We start from the raw sequence: 19,382 nt of genomic DNA, 5'->3' as shown, positions 1-19,382 counted from the left end.
GAGAAACATTAAATGTTGATTTAAAAGTAAATATAAGAGTTCCCATTGTGCCCCAACTAGTATCCATGAGGATGCAAGTTCGACTCCTGGCCTTACTCAGTGGGTTAAGGATCCAGTATTGCCATGAGCTGTGGTGTAGTTCACAGATAACAGTTCGGATCCTGCGTTGCTGTGGCTGTGGCATACGCCTGCAGCTGCAGCTCCAATTCAAACCCTAGCCTGGGAACTTCCATATGCTGCAGGTGAGGCCCTAAAACAAGCAAAAAAGTAAAAATAAAAAATAAATAAATAAAAGTAAATATAGAGAGAAAAGGCATAATTGGGCTTATTTGAAATATTCCAAAATTCTCTAAAAAGTATGAATTTTAGGCAATTCTGAAATACAGTCACATCTATTTTCTGATAATTTCCCAATCCTAAGCATAACATTCATGACAAAACAGTATTAATATTCATATTATAGTTTTCAACACTCATTTCCAAAAATTAACATAATTTTTTTAAAAAACAGAACTTGCAGACGTATAATAGACATGTCACAAATGTACATAGTTATGGATGAAGGAATTATATTTCCCAAACTCTTAGACATATTTTTTAAAGACTTAATTTTAAATTTCTTTCCCTACCTTATATTATTCTTTTGATAATACTAATGGACCAACTATGGTCAAAGAATTATAGAAAGCAGGGAACAGGTGAGAAGTCAGTGCTCTACAAACTAGAGTTAATAGTTTAGTACCACCTTTCAAAACTAAAGATACGTAACAGGCAGATTTACTTCAGTGACTTAAAAAATGAACTAATTTACTTGTACATTTTTAGCTGTTCTTGGATAAGGAAACAAAGGTTAGCATGTGTATAGTCCCATTCTGTTCTTTAAAAATAAAAAAGAAATTTATTTTTCCTGTGGTAGCCTAAACATAAGTTTTAGAGACTATACCATACTAAACACAGAAATGAAACTAAGATCTTTATATGAAGCATACTGAAAGCCATAAAATAAAATGTAATTTTGTAGAGAGAAATGAAATATTAGAAAAATACAGCAGAATAACTTGAAAATTAATGCGATGGACAGAAAAAAAATGGATAATGAAAGAATATCACCAAAATGAGACTTAAACTGATTCAAACAGAATAATTTACTAATGTAACCATATGGTTTAGCAACGTGATGGCATAGGTCCCACATGAATGGAGTTGGTGTGAAGGGAAAGAAAGTAGAGCACCTAAATCAGAAACTCTAGTAATGAGAACCTAGTAATTACTGGAAATATGCAGATCTATGTCCTTAGACATAGACATATAATTTTTAACACATAAAGTAACTGTAGCAGAATATTCATAATTATCCGTCAAGTAATCCTCATGATAATTCTAATCATTTAACTCCGTCTGCCAGTAAGAAAAATCATAAGTACATCCTATGTAAAATACCCATACTTCTTTATAGTATGAAATAATTTTTTTCAAAGATGATTTAAAATTAAGGGATTAAAAATCTGACATAATGTGATCCTACCAGAAGCAGCCAGGAACAGCTCTTCACTGAAAGAAACACTTTTCCTCAGAACTGGGCTGACAAGGCTAGAAGGATGAGGGGGAAGGCTAGATTCCGAGAGGAGAAGACAGGACTTTTTAAGATGAAGGGAACCACAAGGGAGAGGGGGGGAGCTGGGACACAGGTAAATCCTAGGCCCCTGTGGGTAAGGTGCTGTGGAGGAAAGTAGCAGAGAAAAGATGCAGATTCAGAAGATGACCAGAAAATGCAGAATAAGGAAAGCAATGATGAAGCAAAACATAACAGTAAAAATGAACTGTAAAATGCATACACAAATTATAGTAAGCATATGAAGTCATTTAGCAAGATCATCTATTCAACATAATATAAATAAAAGTCAGTCTAAAACAATAAAACCTTTACAAGCTCTGCATTCATTAAAATTTTTTAAATCACTAACAAAGGATTGTAAGCCATTCTAATTACTTTTAGCTGACTTCTTAAAAACACTTAAATTATCTGCCATTTTTTGCTTAAGGATGTATAAGGATAAAATGTAACACATTTTTTAAAGCCAAAAATGTGTCTAAAATAAAAACAATCATTTAAAGTGGTAAAAAGTTTTTCAAATGTTACTAAAACATCACTTATGAGTATTTTAACTGAATACCTATAAATAATAAAATACTTCCTACCACATTAAGTAGACAGTTGCTGTTAAATTTAAATAAATAAAATATTCTTCCTGTCCAACTTCGAGATGTACGTTAATAATGCTCTTATTTTTCCTCTAAAAGTTTAAATACTCAAATCAGATCATAGTACTATTTACATTTACAAAGATTTGAGTACCTAAGGCCAAAAATATACCCTATAGATCACAAAAAACATACATGGCAAAAAGCCTGACCAAAAAAAGTAAAAATTAGCTTGAACCAGGTGTCAAATCAATATCCTAACACTAGCATTCTAAAATTCCACTCCTACTAGTTGAGTACTTGAAAAAAGAAATGAAAATGAAACCTTGTAAAATGTCAAAAAATCAGAATCCACAGAAATAAATTAATATGAAATTTTTAAAAAACAAGACTCATCTGAAGGTGGTTCACACAGAAAGAAAACAATTCTCAGCATAAGTTTTGTTAACTTTATTCTATTTCTGGCTCTCCAATTTATATATAACAAAATCAATCATAAACAACTTATCTATTCTATTTAAGAAACAGATTTGCATATGCAAATAAATTAGAAAGGAGAGGATCATGAAAAAAATGCTGAATTACAGTTTTAGAAATTTTAGAACATTCATAATATTGTAACTTTAAATCTCCATGAGAAATAGGAAGTCTCCTCAGGAGTATTCAAAGATTTTTAGGGACCCATGATAAGGCCAGAGGACTAAAAAATTTTATTATCCTATAAATATGTAACTGAGGTAGTGAATAACTACAGGTAAAACAATAATTTATTTAGAGATAGCCTATAAATATAGAAATACACAAGAATAATACCTCTATTATAAATGAATTTTTAAAAACTAAAAACTAACAAAAATTTGGAGCTAGAAAAAAATTGCATGTAAGTTTTCATTGATAATACAACTGACTGCCTACTAGAAAGCTAGAGGAAGAGAAGTCTGGTTCAGTTAATTTATTACTTGGCAATCTTCCAACTGACTGCCTACTAGAAAGCTGAAGGAAGAGAAGTCTGGTTCAGTTAATTTATTACTTGGCAATCTTCTTTATGCTTGGCCCTTTGGTGCATAAGGGAAAAAAGAAAGACCAAGAAAATACTTTCAAATTTGTATCTGTGGTATGGCAGAGAAAAATAAGAATACTGAAAAGTGGCCTGAAATATACAAATAAACAACCAGTGGACAGTGCCTAAAAAATATTTTTAAGAGACATATTTTTCAAATACTATCCAAAGTCTTTCTTGTTTTGACTGTCATAAATTTCAAGACCAGAATCTCATTCTTTATTTAAAAGTAAAACAAAATAAAAAAATCACTTTACTTCAATTTCAATGGCTCAGTTTTTATGACAATACAGTTAAGATGCCATACTCCAAAGCAATCATTACTATCAATTTATCAAATTAATTTAAGATGTTATTTATAATTATGTATGTAAAAATAAAGCTATTCTTTTCAAAAAATTAGGTACTAATGATTACCTTCTTTACATTTTTGTGACTATATCTATAAAAATAGATACTATATCTACAGGATTTTTTTAATGTCCTTGCTTAACTTTGAAAGTAGCAGTGGTTCTAGAATTAGAGTTCTTTTCGTTGTCTTCATAAAATCTGGGGTCATTTTATAAATTTCTTTTCCAACACAAAAACAAGGTTATTAAAGATAATAAATTTGAAATAATGCAAACATGAACTAGGCAAAACGTTGTCGTTAACCTGGCAAAGAAACTCCCGGACAAAAATGCTATCTACAGAAACCGAAAATTTTTAACTTTTAGATGTTTTATGTATTTGTTACTTTTCTTAAGAAGAAAAATTTAATGATTAAAATAAGCTAATTCTATTTTAAGGAATAAGAAACTAATTTAGTTTTTTAATGAATTTGATCATAAAGCATATTCACAAAAACTCAGATTATCAAAATACAAACAGAAGAGGGAAAAATTATAAATTTCATACATTGAGAAAAATGCAAGAAAAGTAAAGCAAAAAAGCTATTTTCTAACCTAGAGAGTAAGACTAGCAAAAAACAAACATTTTAACCAACAAGAAGTTAATAAATAGCTATATATACTCCAATATAACCACTTCAGCTGTTCTTAAGATTTTTTTTCACAATAAAATCTTAGAATTAAATTCAGAAATAGAAACAATGAATTCAAAAATGCTTATACTGCATGAGGAACTAAATTGCAAGCTACTAGTGTTACTTTCTATTCAAATGCTTTAAGATGTTATTCCTCTTTCATGAGCATGAAATGAAAAATGTCTATATGCAAAAATAAATCCTGGACTTCATATCTACTCTATGATTAAACCAACAAAATGTCAATCTCTGAACAAGATAAACTTCTGAACTGTACAAAATTTTCAGATTTTAATTGTAGCAACTGAAAATGATCATTAGTCACATTATCTTTTAACATAAGTGGCCAAAAACAGGAAGAAAGGCTTGGATGGAAAGCCAATAAGGAACAGAAACAAATCTGGAAAAAAAAGAAAAAAGAAAAGGTGAGTGGAAACGCCTTACCAGTTTTGGGTGTCAAACTCAAATCTGTGTCAGAAGAAGAGGACTGTCGACTGTAGGACTTGGAAGGTGAAAAGGAATAAGTTTGGTTTTTCAGAGGGGTTGAGGGTCCTGATGAGTGAGTATTGGGATTGGGATCTTCATTGAAGGGAATCCTGCCAGAAGAAGGTGGAAAAATATTAAGTAATCATGTGCCAGAGGACTTGATGGAGGCAGCATGATCCAAACACCAGGAAAAGATTGGGGCAGGGCCAGCAGTCATTTCTTAAGTGTGGAGCTGGGTATGAGGGCAAAGACATCCAATTGCTGTTTTAACCATTCATCATTCTCCAGATAAAAAATTATCTGCATTGAAACAGTTAATAAGCCAAGTAAAAACGCAAAAAAGCATGAAATGGCAGACTAAGGGGGTAAAAAATATAAAAGAAGAAATAAACAAAAAGAATAAACACATGACTAAAAATACTTTCAAACAAACAATGCTTTTTTAAGTTACAAAAGAAAAATGATGACTGCAAATGGTGTGTGTAAATATTTGCAATAGTTTTTATATTTGCACACACAGATATCTTGAAAAGAAAAACATGTTTCCTTATCCTATAGCATCAAGAGTGCCACAGCTAAAAACACAGCAGAATGGAAAATGAATATAGCTACACAGAAATATTGCGTTTTATGTAGAATAGTCGCTTACCTGTTTTCCAATAGCTCTCTTCCACAGAATGAAACAGAACCCACTGTAACAAGTTTTATACATAAATAAAAACAAATTGGAAGTTTTGGCAGCTATTTCATTTAGAGTCCAATCAACAATTTTATTTCTAACCAAATGCAGAAATATGGCAAAAATACACAATGGAGTATTCTCCTAAAAACCCACAGTGTACATAACACAAAATAGGGTTCTTAAAGGATCTATGGAAGAGACTTTGGAAGCTGGAAGAACACTTTCACTTCCATGTAGTTAGAGCCTCTGTGGCGGTTAAATACAGGATTTCTTCACTGCTGCTCGACTAGGAGTAAGAAAAGGAGGAAGCAAAGACTTGTGGTACCTGCCTACACTACCTGCCTGCCTGCCCTCTGCAGCCACTCTGCCCGTGGCCTGCTTCCCCAGCTCTGGAGTCTGAGCAGTCTCGTACCAGTATAGATGAGAGTGGGAACAGACACAGAGAAGTTCTGAGTAAGTCGTGAGCCAGTAGCAGTGTGAATTGGACTGTTGTGAGTCGATCGGCATCCATGGCTTGGAGGATGAACCAGCGGAGACCTGAGGGAATTTGTGGTCCAAGTGGAAGAAAAGAAAACAATACATACAACAGATAGCAAAGTTATGTTAAAATAATTTCAAAGGAGATTTAGTTAGGGGAGAGGAATTATTTTTTAATCCCTAGCATGCACAAAACAAGTTATAATTAAAAAGAAGAACAATTATTTTGTTAGAACATAGTTATAAAGAGTCAGATTAATAAATTAGAACTGTGAATAAGGAAAATAGCAAGCAGAACTGTCAGTTGGAAATAAGAAAAAGACTAAGATTTGGATTTTTAGTTGCTTTAAAATGTTTGTTATTATTTTGATCACTGCAGACCTTACTAAACAGTATTTCAGGGAGAAAACACCCATAAAAATGAAAAGTCAAATATGAATTTCTTATACTACCTTTGAAACTAAGATGTTGAATAACTGCTGATGTGATTAACAATATTTTTCTACAGAGGAAGTTTAACTAACAGAACTGTTTCTGTCTAGAATATCAAGATAGGAGTTCCCGTCGTGGCACAGTGGAAACTAATCTGACTGGGAACCATGAGGTTGCGGGTTTAATCATGGGCCTCGCTCAGTGGGTTAAGGAGCCAGCGTTACCATGAGCTATGGTGTAGGTCGCAGACACAGCTTAGATCTGGCATTGCTGTGGCTATGGCGTAGGCCTCAGCTATAGCTCTGATCAGACCCCTAGCCTGGGAACCTTCATGTGCCACGGGTGTAGCCCTAAAAAGCAGGGAGGGGAAAAAAAAAAAAAAAAAAGAATATCAAGACAGGGGAACATAAGAATATAAAAAAAAAAAATGACAACATACAGAGAGATGAGTGAATTGAACGAATATAAGTAGATCCAAACATTCCATGTTTCAGCACATCAAGTATAAACTTAAAACGAGGTTATACTGGAAACAAAACAAAGCAAAGGGACACTGCTTTTTAAAAAGCATGGATTAAGCAATATAAATGACCTCTGTCTAGTTTTCTTTCTTTTTTTTTTTTTTCTTTTTGCTATTTCTTGGGCCACTTCCGCGGCATATGGAGGTTCCCAGGCTAGGGGTCTAATCAGAGCTGTGGCCACCGGCCTACGCCAGAGCCACAGCAACCCGGGATCTGAGCCGCGTCTGCAACCTACACCACAGCTCAGGGCAACGCCGGATTGTTAACCCACTGAGCAAGGGCAGGGACCAAACCCACAACCTCATGGTTCCTAGTCGGATTCATTAACCACTGCGCCACGACGGGAACTCCTCTGCCTAGTTTTCAAACAATATATTATTTAAACTGAAACAGAATTTATTTAAACTACATTCTGAATTGAAATTTTGTAAAATATCAACTAATATCCTACAATAGGCCACATCTATGCATATGTAAAGATATTTAGACCTGTATGTTCATCTGTGACATTTAAAATTTTCACAAAGAAATTTAGCTAAAAGAGCATAGTTATAGTGGATGGAGGAAAAAAAGGCATACTATATAATTAAGAATTCTGGACTTCATTTTAGCAATTATTTCACTATGCAATGCCTGCCCTTATGCACAATGAGGGGAAAATAACCCCTAAGTGACTACATTCTGAAAAACTATCATCCCCCTATTTTTTAGAATTCAAATTAAAAGTAGTTCAAGAGCCCAATTTTTCCTGGCTTTTTTCTCCTTTTCCATTGTTCAGTGAGCATTCCCAACAATCACAATCAATTCAAACATGAATTATCATTAATTGGCAATAATCATCTTTATAAAGTTTATAGACTACTACTACTTTCTGAAAATATCACTGTTTTTACAAATCTTTCTGCTTTTGTTGTTAATTTTAAACATGTTTAACTGACAAAAATCAAATATTTCATTGGTGATCAATATGATTACAAGTAACTGAGTAAGGTTTTGTTTTTGTTTTTTATTTCTCTCTTGAAGTGGCTAATGGAGTTATTAAAATGTTTAAGAATCAATGCCATACAGAGAAGAAACTGGCTAAATTCTCCTAGAACGTACTTTTTTTTCCAAGTAAAGAATTGATAAATCATATTTTTGGGATTGCCATCTACAGCATGGAGAAGTTTCCTGGGCCAGAGAAACTGTGCTACAGCAGTAACCAAAGCCACAACAAGACCAGATCGTTGACCCACTGAGCCACCAGGGAACTCCAATGAATCATATTTAAAAGCACTTTCTACCATATAGATAGTTCAACTAGGAAACAACAGAGAGATTAATACTGTGTATTACACTAAATACGTAAAAGGAAAACACAAACTGAGAGAATACACCATTAATAAAAGTAAAACAAAACGAACATTGTTAAAGGTTCAAATTATGACATCAAATTAAAATCCAAGCACACTGGAGGAAGCACCACTATAATGCATTCTTGTGGGGGGGGTCCTAATTTTTTTTTTTCCCCCTTCACTGTTTAAGGCAGCACCTGCGGCACATGGAAGTTCCCAGGCTAGGGGTAGAATTGGAGCTACAGCTGCCAGCCTACGCCACAGCCACAGCAATGCAGGATCTGAGCCATGTCTGCGACCTACACCACAGCTCATGACAGTGCTGGATTCTTAACCCACTGAGCATGAAGCCAGGGATCAAACCTGTGTCCTCATGGATACTAGTCAGGTTCATAACCTGCTGAGCCACAACGGGAACTCCTGGAGTCCTAATTTTTATCAGTCTCCTTGTACGAAAGGTTGCCTTACAATAATACCTTAGCAGCATTTCTAACATTAAATCCATTCAGACAGGAACATAATCCAACCAACTTTTATCAAATCAACAATGTTAAAATTAAATACCACATTAATTATCATCAGCTGAATCATAAAATAATTTTAAACTAGTGCTCAAATTGATTCATTATCAAAAATGCAAATAAGCTGGTTGAAATGAAGCAGCCTGATGTTTTGGGGTTTCTTCTTTGTTTTTGTTTGTTTGTTTGTTGATTGGTTTATTAAAAAGACAGCATCTCTTTGGAGTTCCTGTCATGGTACAGCAGGTTAAGGATCCAGCACTGTCTGTGGTGGCACAGGTCATTGCTGAGTGGAAGGTTTGATTTCCAGCCCAGCACAGTGGGTTGAGGATCTGGCATTGCTGCAGCTGTGGCCTAGGTCACAGCTGGGGCTCAGATTAGATCCCTGGGCCAGGAACTTCCACATGTCACAGGTGCGGCCAAAAGAAAAAAGAAAAATAAATAAATAAATAACATGACTTAGGGAGTAAGATGCCATCAGAAAATCTTAATGAAGGAACTTAAATTCTTCATGGTGTCACTATTTGACAATTTAAGGCAAATGACTACACAAAGCTAAAAAAAAAAAAAAACTCAGACAGTCCCAGATTTACATTAATGGAACTCTTCCTAAATGCAGGCAAAATGTATTCTTCAATATCCATATGTCATTTTAAGACACCAAAAGGTACTACAGCTTTCTTTCCACTGAGTAATTTAATGACAAGAGGAAAACTTCAGACATCAGATGTGCAAAGGCCAGACCCCTTAACATAGTACAGATAAGGTTGGAGGGTGGCAGAAAGAGGGAACCAGGTCTTCACCATGGAGGAGTTGTCTTATGGCACAGCAAGTTGAGACCCAGGTTACTGCTGCAGTGAGGGTTCAATCCCTGGCCTAGGAACTTTCACATGCCACAGGTGTTCCAAAAAAAAAGCCATGTAAAGAGAAAAAAAATCTGAATCCCTCAAAAAGTTATATCTACAGCCTGACTTCACTTGCAGCAGCGAGCGATTCATATATTTTAAGACATATTTTGAATGGAATATAAAGCCAATTCACTCATTTAAAATAATTATTTCACCTCTTATCTTCAAATAAAGTTAGGTAATATATGTAGTACTGTACTTCCTCCTGTGACTAAAATTTAATCCAAATAACTAAGGCCAACAGAAAGGACGTAATTAAACAAGAATAAGTTGAGATAGAGAAATCTCACTTTTACAAAGATTGTTTTAAAAAAATATTGTGATTGCTTTCTAGTCAACTGCTCTTGACTACTGCTGAACTGGGAAATATTTCGGGTTTTCTTACTATAGAATTTTGACTCTCTGGTGACAAAAGACAGAGGTCAGCAAACTACACACTAGAGGCCAAATCCATCCTGCCATCTGTTTTAAAAATAGTAAGTTTTATTAGAACATAGACACATGCATTCATTTGCATAGTACTGATGGCTGCTTTCATGCAACAATGGCAAAGTCGAGTCCTTCTGTTAGCAAGACTGAATTATTCCTCTGTATCTTCTGGTCATTTACAGAGTTTTTTGACCCTTGATCTAGAAGAATTTCTAGATCAGTGGTTCTAAATGAAGTACTATGGGCATTTAGGATGGAACAAGTTCTTTGTTGTACAGAGCTGTCCCTTGTTGTGTAGAACCAGCATTTCTGGTCCCCAGTAGAATCACCCCCTCACCCCAATCAATCATTAACAGAGAAATTTTTCATTTCAAGCATTCCTTGTTGACAGCACCACTACCACATTAAGACTGTGCCTTAGGCACAAATGATGACACATAAACCAAACTGAGCCAACACAAGTGTTTTGTTGGGTCACATATAGTTCTTTTAAAAAAGTTAAGACTCTGAATTCCTTTAGATCAGGGAGTCAGCAAACAGCTTTTTTTTTCCCGTTTTTATAAACAAAGATAAAAGCCATAATACGGCCAGTGCCTGAAATATTTACTATCTGGCCTTTTACAGAAAAAGTCTTGCCGACGTCTACTCTACAGAGTCCCCAGGATTCCCCATTTAATTATACTAAATTATTTTATTAACAGAAACTGTTTGGCCTCTGCAGACACTGGAATTTGAGACCCCTGCATAGGTCAATCTTTCCTGCTTCCTATACTATGTGCTAATAATAAACATAATTGGATTTTCAGGTATAGGTTTTTAAGCATTCCCTAGGCAATAAATAAAATTCCACATAATGCATAAATATTCACTTTATGATTTAGATATACAGTGTGTACAGATCTGGAACAAGTTTAATTTTACATTACTTAATCTGAATTTCATAAGACAGCATAAATAAAATATTAGGAACAGCTAACTAGTTTTAAGCTTCAAATTCTGATAGTCATCACTGTTAAGAAAAATGGCCACAGGAAAAAAATGTATATTGAACTCTATTAAAATGTTTCAAATCAAATGAAAAGATGTAGGTGAAAGATAAGCTCCATAAGAACAATTCATCAATTCATACTTACTCCTTCATTTCTTTGGATGGGGAATTACATGCAGGAAGGAGTGCTGCTGGGCTACTTAATTTATCCAGGGTACACGCTGTTCCTATGGCTCGTACCACTAACCCAGACTCGCCTTCCAGATCAAAACACTGTAAGTACCCAACAACCGCATTTCCTCTCATTTCAAGCACTTTCAAGCCAATTTTCCTCTGCAATTCACCTACCAAAAAAGGGAAGAACACTCAATTGGCTTCATATCTCCACATTATATACTATAAAGCTGGATATGGTAGTAATAGAAAAGAGTCCAAAAAAAAAAATCATAGAGTTGTAGAAATTGAAGGGAAACTAAAAGACTATCTGGCTCAGCCTCCTACTTTCAGGGAGGTCAGATATTATTAGCTACATTTTACAGATGTGGCAAGTAAAGTTCCCTCATTTATGCATTCATTTACCAAATAATTTTTGGTTGTACACTATGTGCCTGCCATTCTTCCTTTCTTCTAAGTGCTAGAGCTACAGAGGTGAACAAGACTGATAAAGCCCCAAATCTAGCGAAGTTTACATAATGATGGGAGAAAAAGATAAAAAGCAAGTAGACAAATATAAATATTACATATAAAATATATATGTAAAATTTTAGATAGCATGTCATATAATATATTCTAATACAGCTAATATATAATACAATATATTTATGATATATGAGATATATCATAAATACAAATATGTAGAATATATAGTTTATTAATATATTAAGTATATGTTAAATATAATGCATTTGTAAATATTAAATATAGTTAATATAAGTATATTTACATTTTATATTTAAATGTTAATTTTTTATAAATGTAACATTTGTACTTATTATCTATGTGAAAGTATGTGTGTGTGTGTGTGTGTATATATATATATACAAGGTGTATGTATGTGTGTGTATATATATATACATATAAATACAAGTTTTAGATGGAAATAAGTCCTTCAAAGAAAAATAAAAGAGTGGCAACAGAGTGAGGAGTAGAAGAAAACACAAGTTGTTAAGAGTAGGACTATAAAAAAGCAACATTTAAACCAAAAGCCTTAGAGAGATTACCTAAACTCTGTCTATAAATAAATGCTCAAAGGAGGAAAACTACAACCCAGTTTCCCACCTCCTTGCTCAGGGCACTTTCCACCTTGCCACTTCATGAGCACGAGTTCCTTTTACTACCAAATTAAGAAGGAACTGTAAGCTTCTGATTCAGATTTCTTCATTACATGACGGCAATGTATGTGTGTTCAGAAGGGTGGGGCCGGGTTAGGGAATCAGTCACTTACAAGTCATAGTCTTCATTGTAAAAGTTTGGGTAGCATGTCAAAAGTAAGTGAAGAATTTTGGAGTATTAAGTCAATCAATAATGAAGTTATTATTATTTAGATACCTGACATTAAAGAAATGAGTCTCTGTCTGGCCTCATTTGATGCCCTTGGTGTGCGAATTCGATCAATCCATTGATATTCTGGGTCTTCATTGACCACAAGTTCTTCTACAAATCCATGAATTATTACAGCTCTATAGCACTTTGGGATAGATGTTGCTGTTAAAAAGAAATTATCTATTACGCTTATATTTATCATAAGGTTAAGTATAACTTTTTAAAAAATGTACAACTAAGTTCTCACCTTTTGGATATAAAGTACAAAAACATCTTTGTGATAACCTTAATGTAATTACAATAATACTTCCAATCAAACGGTCTTCTAAGTTCCATTTTATTCTTAGAAATAACCATCATCTTTTAGGAGGCTTCTCACCTTTCTTATGTAAGCATAGTAGATAAAAATTGTATTTTTATAATTTAGAAAAACAGCTTCAGACTATCTTAAATATCATTCAGCACAAAGTTTAAGACAGTCAAAATTAAACTCAGCTAGCTGATTATTATATAAGCAAGTAAAAAAGTAGATTATTAACACAAAATACTCTCATTTTTTAATAATATCTGGTCAGATTCGAAAAGGGGAGAACATGAAGACATCTATACCAAACTCTATTCATGCCTTGAAACTGGCCCAACTGCTTAGAAGTTTTCAACCCTATTGGTCCAGGCTGGCTATGAACTGCCCAGATCTACTTAATCGTGACCCATATTTCATGGCATGTGCAGCACTCTATACCTCTAAGCACTTAGGTAATTTTGGATACCATAGTGCTCTGCTCCTATCTTTCAGCATCTTATATCAGCATAAAATGCCACTGGATTTTTCTTTTTTTGACACATAGTTTAATTACAGTCATATTTTTTACACATCTGACAAAAATAACTTGTTCTAATTTATGAAAGAAAAATATAATAGGCAATAAAATATTAACCTCTATAAAAGTAATAAGAGAAACAGGTGAAAATTATTTTAAGCTCTTTTTCGGAGGTGTGGACCTACTAACACAAGAGTAAAACCTACATGAGATGAGTAGCTTGCAACCTTCCCCATAAGTTAGCATCTAATAATTACGCCTTTTTTTTTTTTTTTTTTTTTTTTGGCTGCACTTGCAGCATGAGGAAAGTCCCAGCCAGGGATTGAACCAATGTCACAGCAGTGACCCAAGCTGCTGCAGTGACAATGCAGGATACTTAACCTGAGGTGTCACAAGGGATTTAAATAATTATGCTTTTTAAGCTCACTGGAGACTTCAGCAAGATACACACATCCATCCACCACAAATGGCTCCATGTCTTTATTGCCTGGTTTTGGACAGCTCATCTGAAGTAAGTCTGAATATGCCACATGTGCAGCCTCATCAAATTTGTTTCCCAAATATAGATAATAGAGAGTTTGGGATTTGCTTTCGTTGGTTAAGAAAATACAAGTCCCTGTGTTGTTACTAACTGCTGAAAATCAGCTGACATCAAGGGATATAGGCTGCTATTCAGAAACGGTGTTATCACTTGTATATTATAATGTTTTATATTATCCATTATCCTTACACACAGAGAGTTTAACAATTCAGTGATTTTTCTTTCAACATACAGCCTAGATGAACTGTGGATTCTTTCTCTCCACCAAACAGAATAGGTCACTTTATGTTTATTCCTTTAATTGCTTAGTTTTGGGTTAGGACTGTAACAAATGGTATTATCACACTTTGTATTCCCCTATCTAATTTCTCTAAGGATGAATTTGTTTGTTGCAATGTAGGAAAAAACATTCCATCTTTATTTTCAATCTTGTTTCCAGTCATTCTTAGGTACTTCAGAGTTGTATTCTTCTGTAGTGCTCTAAAAAAATCAATTTTCTACCTTCAGGCCCAGGATCATTAAACAAAGTTTATGTAAATGTGGTTTCATTAATATATGGGTTCTTCTTTAAAAATTCTGTTAAAGATCCAAAAATCTTCACCTATTATTCTTTCTACTGGTGTTAAGTGACTATAACCTGCAATGACTAATGTGATTCCTTCTAATATTGCTCTTGTGGGCCAGGGCAAAGGCTGGCAGAGAGACTAGAGAAAGGACCACAGTAGGGGTAAGAGTAGGGAACATCCAGAGGCAGCCTGCCCTGGACCACAGTGGCACTGTCGTTATGACCACAGGCACACATGTGCCCCACTGGATTTTTATTAAAAAAAAAAAACTTTCTAAGAACTTGTAAAAAATTAGATATCATTTAGGTTAAAATCAGAGCAGTAGTCCCCAGAGTATACAGTAACTGTTCCTGAAAAATTAACAATTTTCTCTATGGCACCAAGACCAAAGTATAATAGGTTTTCCATTAGCCTTCTGAAATATTAATTTGATTTCCTATATTGAATATTTATTAAATTACCTGTCAAATGAGTAAGGAAATATTTTTACTTACTGCAAAAGAATTTGACTCCACATGATGACTGCCTAAATCGATTCAAGTCATTGAAGAGGTCTACTTTGACAACTACATTAATTTCCCCACGGATACCTATAATTTCAAAAGGAAAATCAAGTTTCTACTCAAGAAAATAGAGTACAATTAAATAATCAAGCAAATAAATGGCAATTAATGATTTTAAAATAATGTATCAATCATAATAGTAATGCTATCTTTGTTTCCTAATTATTTTCATTCTATAGATGCTCTTATTTATTTATTTATTTATTTATTGCTTTTTAGGGCCACACCCACAGTATATGGAAGTTCCCAAGCTAGGGGTTGAGCTGGAGCTATAGCTGCTGGCCTATGCCACAGCCATAGTAACACAGGACCTGAGCTGCATATGCGACTTACACCACAGCTCACAGCAACACTGGATCCCCAACCCACTGAGTAAGGCCAGAGATCAAACCCACATCCTTATGGACACTAGTCAGATTCGTTTCTGCTGCACCACAACGGGAACTCCCTAGATGCTCTAATTTAAATAAATCCTGTTTTCCAATTTATTTTACCATTTTAAACATCAGTAAATAATAACAATATAAATAATGTCACAATATACATAAATCTTATCAAATATTTTATTTTAATAAACTATTATCAGTGGAATTGCCAGGTGAAAAATGTAAAATAGGCAGAAAAATGCCAGACTACAGACAGAAGCATCTGCAGTTCCTATGGGTCCATCTGCCATTCAACAGAGATGACATATTTTTAGACTAGCATTTCTATTATTAAGCATTCTCAAACTTTTTGATCACAGAATCCCTTTACAATCTCAAAACTCATTGAGGATCTTAAAGAGTCTTTTGTCTACGTGGATCAAAACCTTCAATATTTACCACAGTACAAATTTAAATTGAGAATTTAATAAAATATTTATTTATTACTTCATTTGAACTAATAATAAATCAATTTATGTCAAATAAACATTTTATAAAAATAACTATATTTTGAAAAATAAAAATAGTTTTAGTGATAGAGTGGCATTATGTCACATTTTTTGCAAATCCCTATGGCATCTAGCTTGACAGAATAGTTAGATTCTCATTTCTGTTTGCATTCAATGTGTGGTAACATCACACATCATAAAACCTCTAGAAAACTCCATCGTACACTTTAAGAAAGTTAGACTAAAAATGGCAGATGCCATATAAGTATGATGCTGAAAAGAGTTCCCATCTGACTTTACAAGGCCTGTGAAAGTATCTCAGGGAACCACGGATATCCCCAGACCACACTTTGAGAATTTTGCTTTAGGCGACAGAAAGCCTTTGAAGAATTTATTTTTCCCCTCAAGAATTTTTAAAGCAGAAAAGTTTAAAGATTATTCATTTAAAAATGTGTTTTTCAGAGTACCTGCTGTGGCTCATAGGGTTAAGGACCCAATATTGTCTGTGTGAGGATGCAGGTTCGATCCCTAGACTTACACAGTGGGTTAAGATCCAGTGCTGCTGCAAGCTGCAGAGTAGCTTGCAGATGCAGCTCAAATCCGGTGTTACTCTGGCTGTGGTGTAGAGTGCAGCCGCAGCTCTAATTCAACCCCTGATCCAGGAACTTCCAGATGCAATAGGTGTAGACATAAACATTAGAAACAGAGTACCATTAGTAGACAATTTTTAAATGATGCTTACTTACTATAATGTACAAATTTAGCAGGCATTATTTCAAATTATCTTCAGGAAAAAACAATTCTAACAACAATACATATTACCACATGTGTATTAAAAAGAAGACATCTTTTAAGATAACATACTTTAAAACCACCAAGTATAGCACAAAATCTTTAAGGATAGGTTAAAAGACTGTAACTTATTTTCTTAAAACAGACTACTTACCATGAATGGTATCATAAATTGGAAACCATCCTGAGATGACTGTTGCAGCCTCACTGTAGAGTAAAGGGTCAATATCAATATACACTTTACCAATGGCATCATTTGCACTATATGTATCATGGTCAAGAACTGTGATCTGGAGAGGTTCATCTTGTAAATCTTCATCATCCACCTAAAAAAGTATATCTTAAAATTAAAATCTTATAATTTAAACATCTTCATTACCATAAATGAATACATTAATGTAAAAGATTATTGGGGGGGAATTTTTATAGATTTATTGCTAAGCAAAAGTAGAAAGATTAATACAAACAAGTTATAACTCCTTTTTCTACACAAGATGCCAATTTTCTGGAAAAACAAAAGTATAGTTTACCTCTAAGCACAAAATTAGGATGATTAACACAAAAAAAAAAGATATTAATTCCTTTTTCTACATATTATCCTACGTAGTAGTTTTACTACTCTATGATATACAGCAAAAACATTTAAAAATAGAATTATATATTATACACAGAAAGTAAGGATGTTCTTAAGTACAGTGACATCATAATTTCTAAGGATAATTTGAGCACCTAAAAGTATAAGCAAAACTAACATTCTTTGTAAGAAAAAAACCTTAAGCTCATGAAATAAGTTCAACCTCTCTCCTTCTTTTATTCACTCATTATCACTTTTATTCACTCATTCACTTACGTGTCAAACACTGTGTCAAAGAGAGGAACTACAATGGAGAATGCAATGGACTGAATGTTTTTGTTCCCTCAAAATTCACATGCTGAAACCCTAGTTCCCAGTATGATGGTATCTGGAGCTAGGGCTTGTGGAAGGTAATTAGGCCATGAGGGTGGAACCCTTATAAATGGGATTAGTACTCTTACAAGAAGACGCAAGGAGAGATCATCTCTCTCCTCCCCATGTAAAAACAAAGCAAGAAGATGGCCAGATGCAAACCAGAAAAAGGTCCTCACCAGAACCCAACCATGATGGAACCCTGATCTCAGAGTTCCCAGCATGCAGAACTGTAAGAAACAAAACGCTATTGTTTAAGTAACTCACAGCTAACAAATACTCAACTGGAAAAACTGAAAGCAATCCCTTTAAGAATGGGAACAAAATAGAGAGACCCACTATTGCCACAATTAGGCAAGAAAAAAAAAAAAACCCACACAAACAGATTAGAAAGGAAGAAATAAAACTCACTATTTGCAGATGACATGATCTTATATAAAGAAAACCCTAAATGGATTTTCCATGTGGCTCAGCATGGGTTTGATCCCTGGAGGCTAAGTTCCCAGGCCAGGGATCGAACCTGCACCACAGAAGCAACCCATGTCGCTGCAATGACAAAACTGACAACAGAGGGTCCTTACCCTGCTGTACTACAAGAGAACTCCAGGCTGATGTGACCTTGAATATGGAAGCTATAGGTTACAGATGATGGAGAAGAAAACCAGAAAGATACAGATACCAAATGACTGCATGGAGCTACCGAAATACCCTTAAACTGCCTGGCTCAACATTTCTTTTCCATAAAAGAAAACTAAACATCTATTTTGTTTAAGACATTTACTTGAGAGTTCAGGGCATACATAACTGAACACAATTCATAATTAATAAACAGGGTTAAAAACAAAGTGTATAATTAACATTAGCTATAAACACAAAGTTTAAGAACATTTTTCACACAATATTCTAATATTATTAAAAGTACTGGCCAAAACAGTAAACTAGGTAAATTTTAGGGGAAATGGCTGGTAACTTTATTTACTAAAGCTCATTACATAAAAATCCTTTATTTCAGAAAGTATAAATACATTATTTTTTAAAGTTATCTAAGCTACATGAGTACTCTATATATTTAAAAATTATCAGTATTGTGTCACCAAAAAATGAATTATTTTCTTAAATGTTAATGTCCTATCATAAAAATTAGTAATACATAAATTCTCCTATTATTCTAATTACAATGTAATTGACCAAGACCATTGTTTTTAACCATATGTAGATTATGGAAAAAAGAAAAAGCCATCAAAATGAAGCTATATAAGCCTTTAAACATTCTGCTGAGGTAATGATGACAGACTTCATAATTCAAATTACACCTGAATCCTGTAAGCAATTTAATCTAATTACTTTCTATAACTCATGTATTCTACATTTTTGCCTTAATAATACAGTTTAAAATGGCATAACAGATTTAATTCACATGCAACATGAGGCTTTCAAAACACATAATGCTGGAGTTCCTACTGTGGCACCATGGGTCAAGAATCCGACTGCAGCAGCTCAGGTCACTGTGGAGGCACAGGTTTGATCTCCAGCCCAGTGTAGTAGGTTAAGGATCCACCACTGCCGCAGCTGTGGTATAGGTCACAGCTGCAGTTCAGATTCAACCCCTGTCCTGGGAACTTCCACATGTGGTGGGTGCAGCCATTAAAACACACACACACATACACACACACAGA

At 34.2% G+C, this 19,382-nt stretch overlaps 1 protein-coding gene across 43 annotated transcripts in view; it reads right to left on the bottom strand.

Moving 5' to 3' along the window:
• Nucleotides 1-19,382, bottom strand: part of C2CD5 (C2 calcium dependent domain containing 5) — a 91,767-nt gene that overhangs the window by 58,095 nt on the left and 14,290 nt on the right. For 13 of the 43 annotated variants that reach the window (XM_021092212.2, XM_021092218.2, XM_021092215.2 and 10 more), the window contains exons 4-9: nucleotides 16,915-17,086; nucleotides 15,026-15,121; nucleotides 12,610-12,765; nucleotides 11,207-11,405; nucleotides 4,731-4,882; nucleotides 1,526-1,717 (exon numbers count right to left, since the gene is read on the bottom strand). In XM_021092212.2, coding sequence (XP_020947871.2) covers nucleotides 1,526-1,717; nucleotides 4,731-4,882; nucleotides 11,207-11,405; nucleotides 12,610-12,765; nucleotides 15,026-15,121; nucleotides 16,915-17,086 — 967 coding nt within the window. Of the gene's footprint in view, nucleotides 1-1,525; nucleotides 1,718-4,730; nucleotides 4,883-5,866; nucleotides 5,992-11,206; nucleotides 11,406-12,609; nucleotides 12,766-15,025; nucleotides 15,122-16,914; nucleotides 17,087-19,382 lie in introns of those variants that run through there. The other 30 variants (XM_021092223.2, XM_084956563.1, XM_021092227.2 and 27 more) reach the window with 4 other exon arrangements.

Source organism: Sus scrofa, chromosome 5 (genome assembly GCF_054392235.1).
Source record: "Sus scrofa isolate SSC_HxYL_T2T_F1_AM1 chromosome 5, Sscrofa_HxYL_maternal_Yorkshire_Landrace_v2.0, whole genome shotgun sequence".
Taxonomy (NCBI): Eukaryota; Metazoa; Chordata; class Mammalia; order Artiodactyla; family Suidae; genus Sus; species Sus scrofa.
Note: the sequence above shows the minus strand (reverse complement) of the source record. Positions and strands in the feature narration are given on the sequence as shown.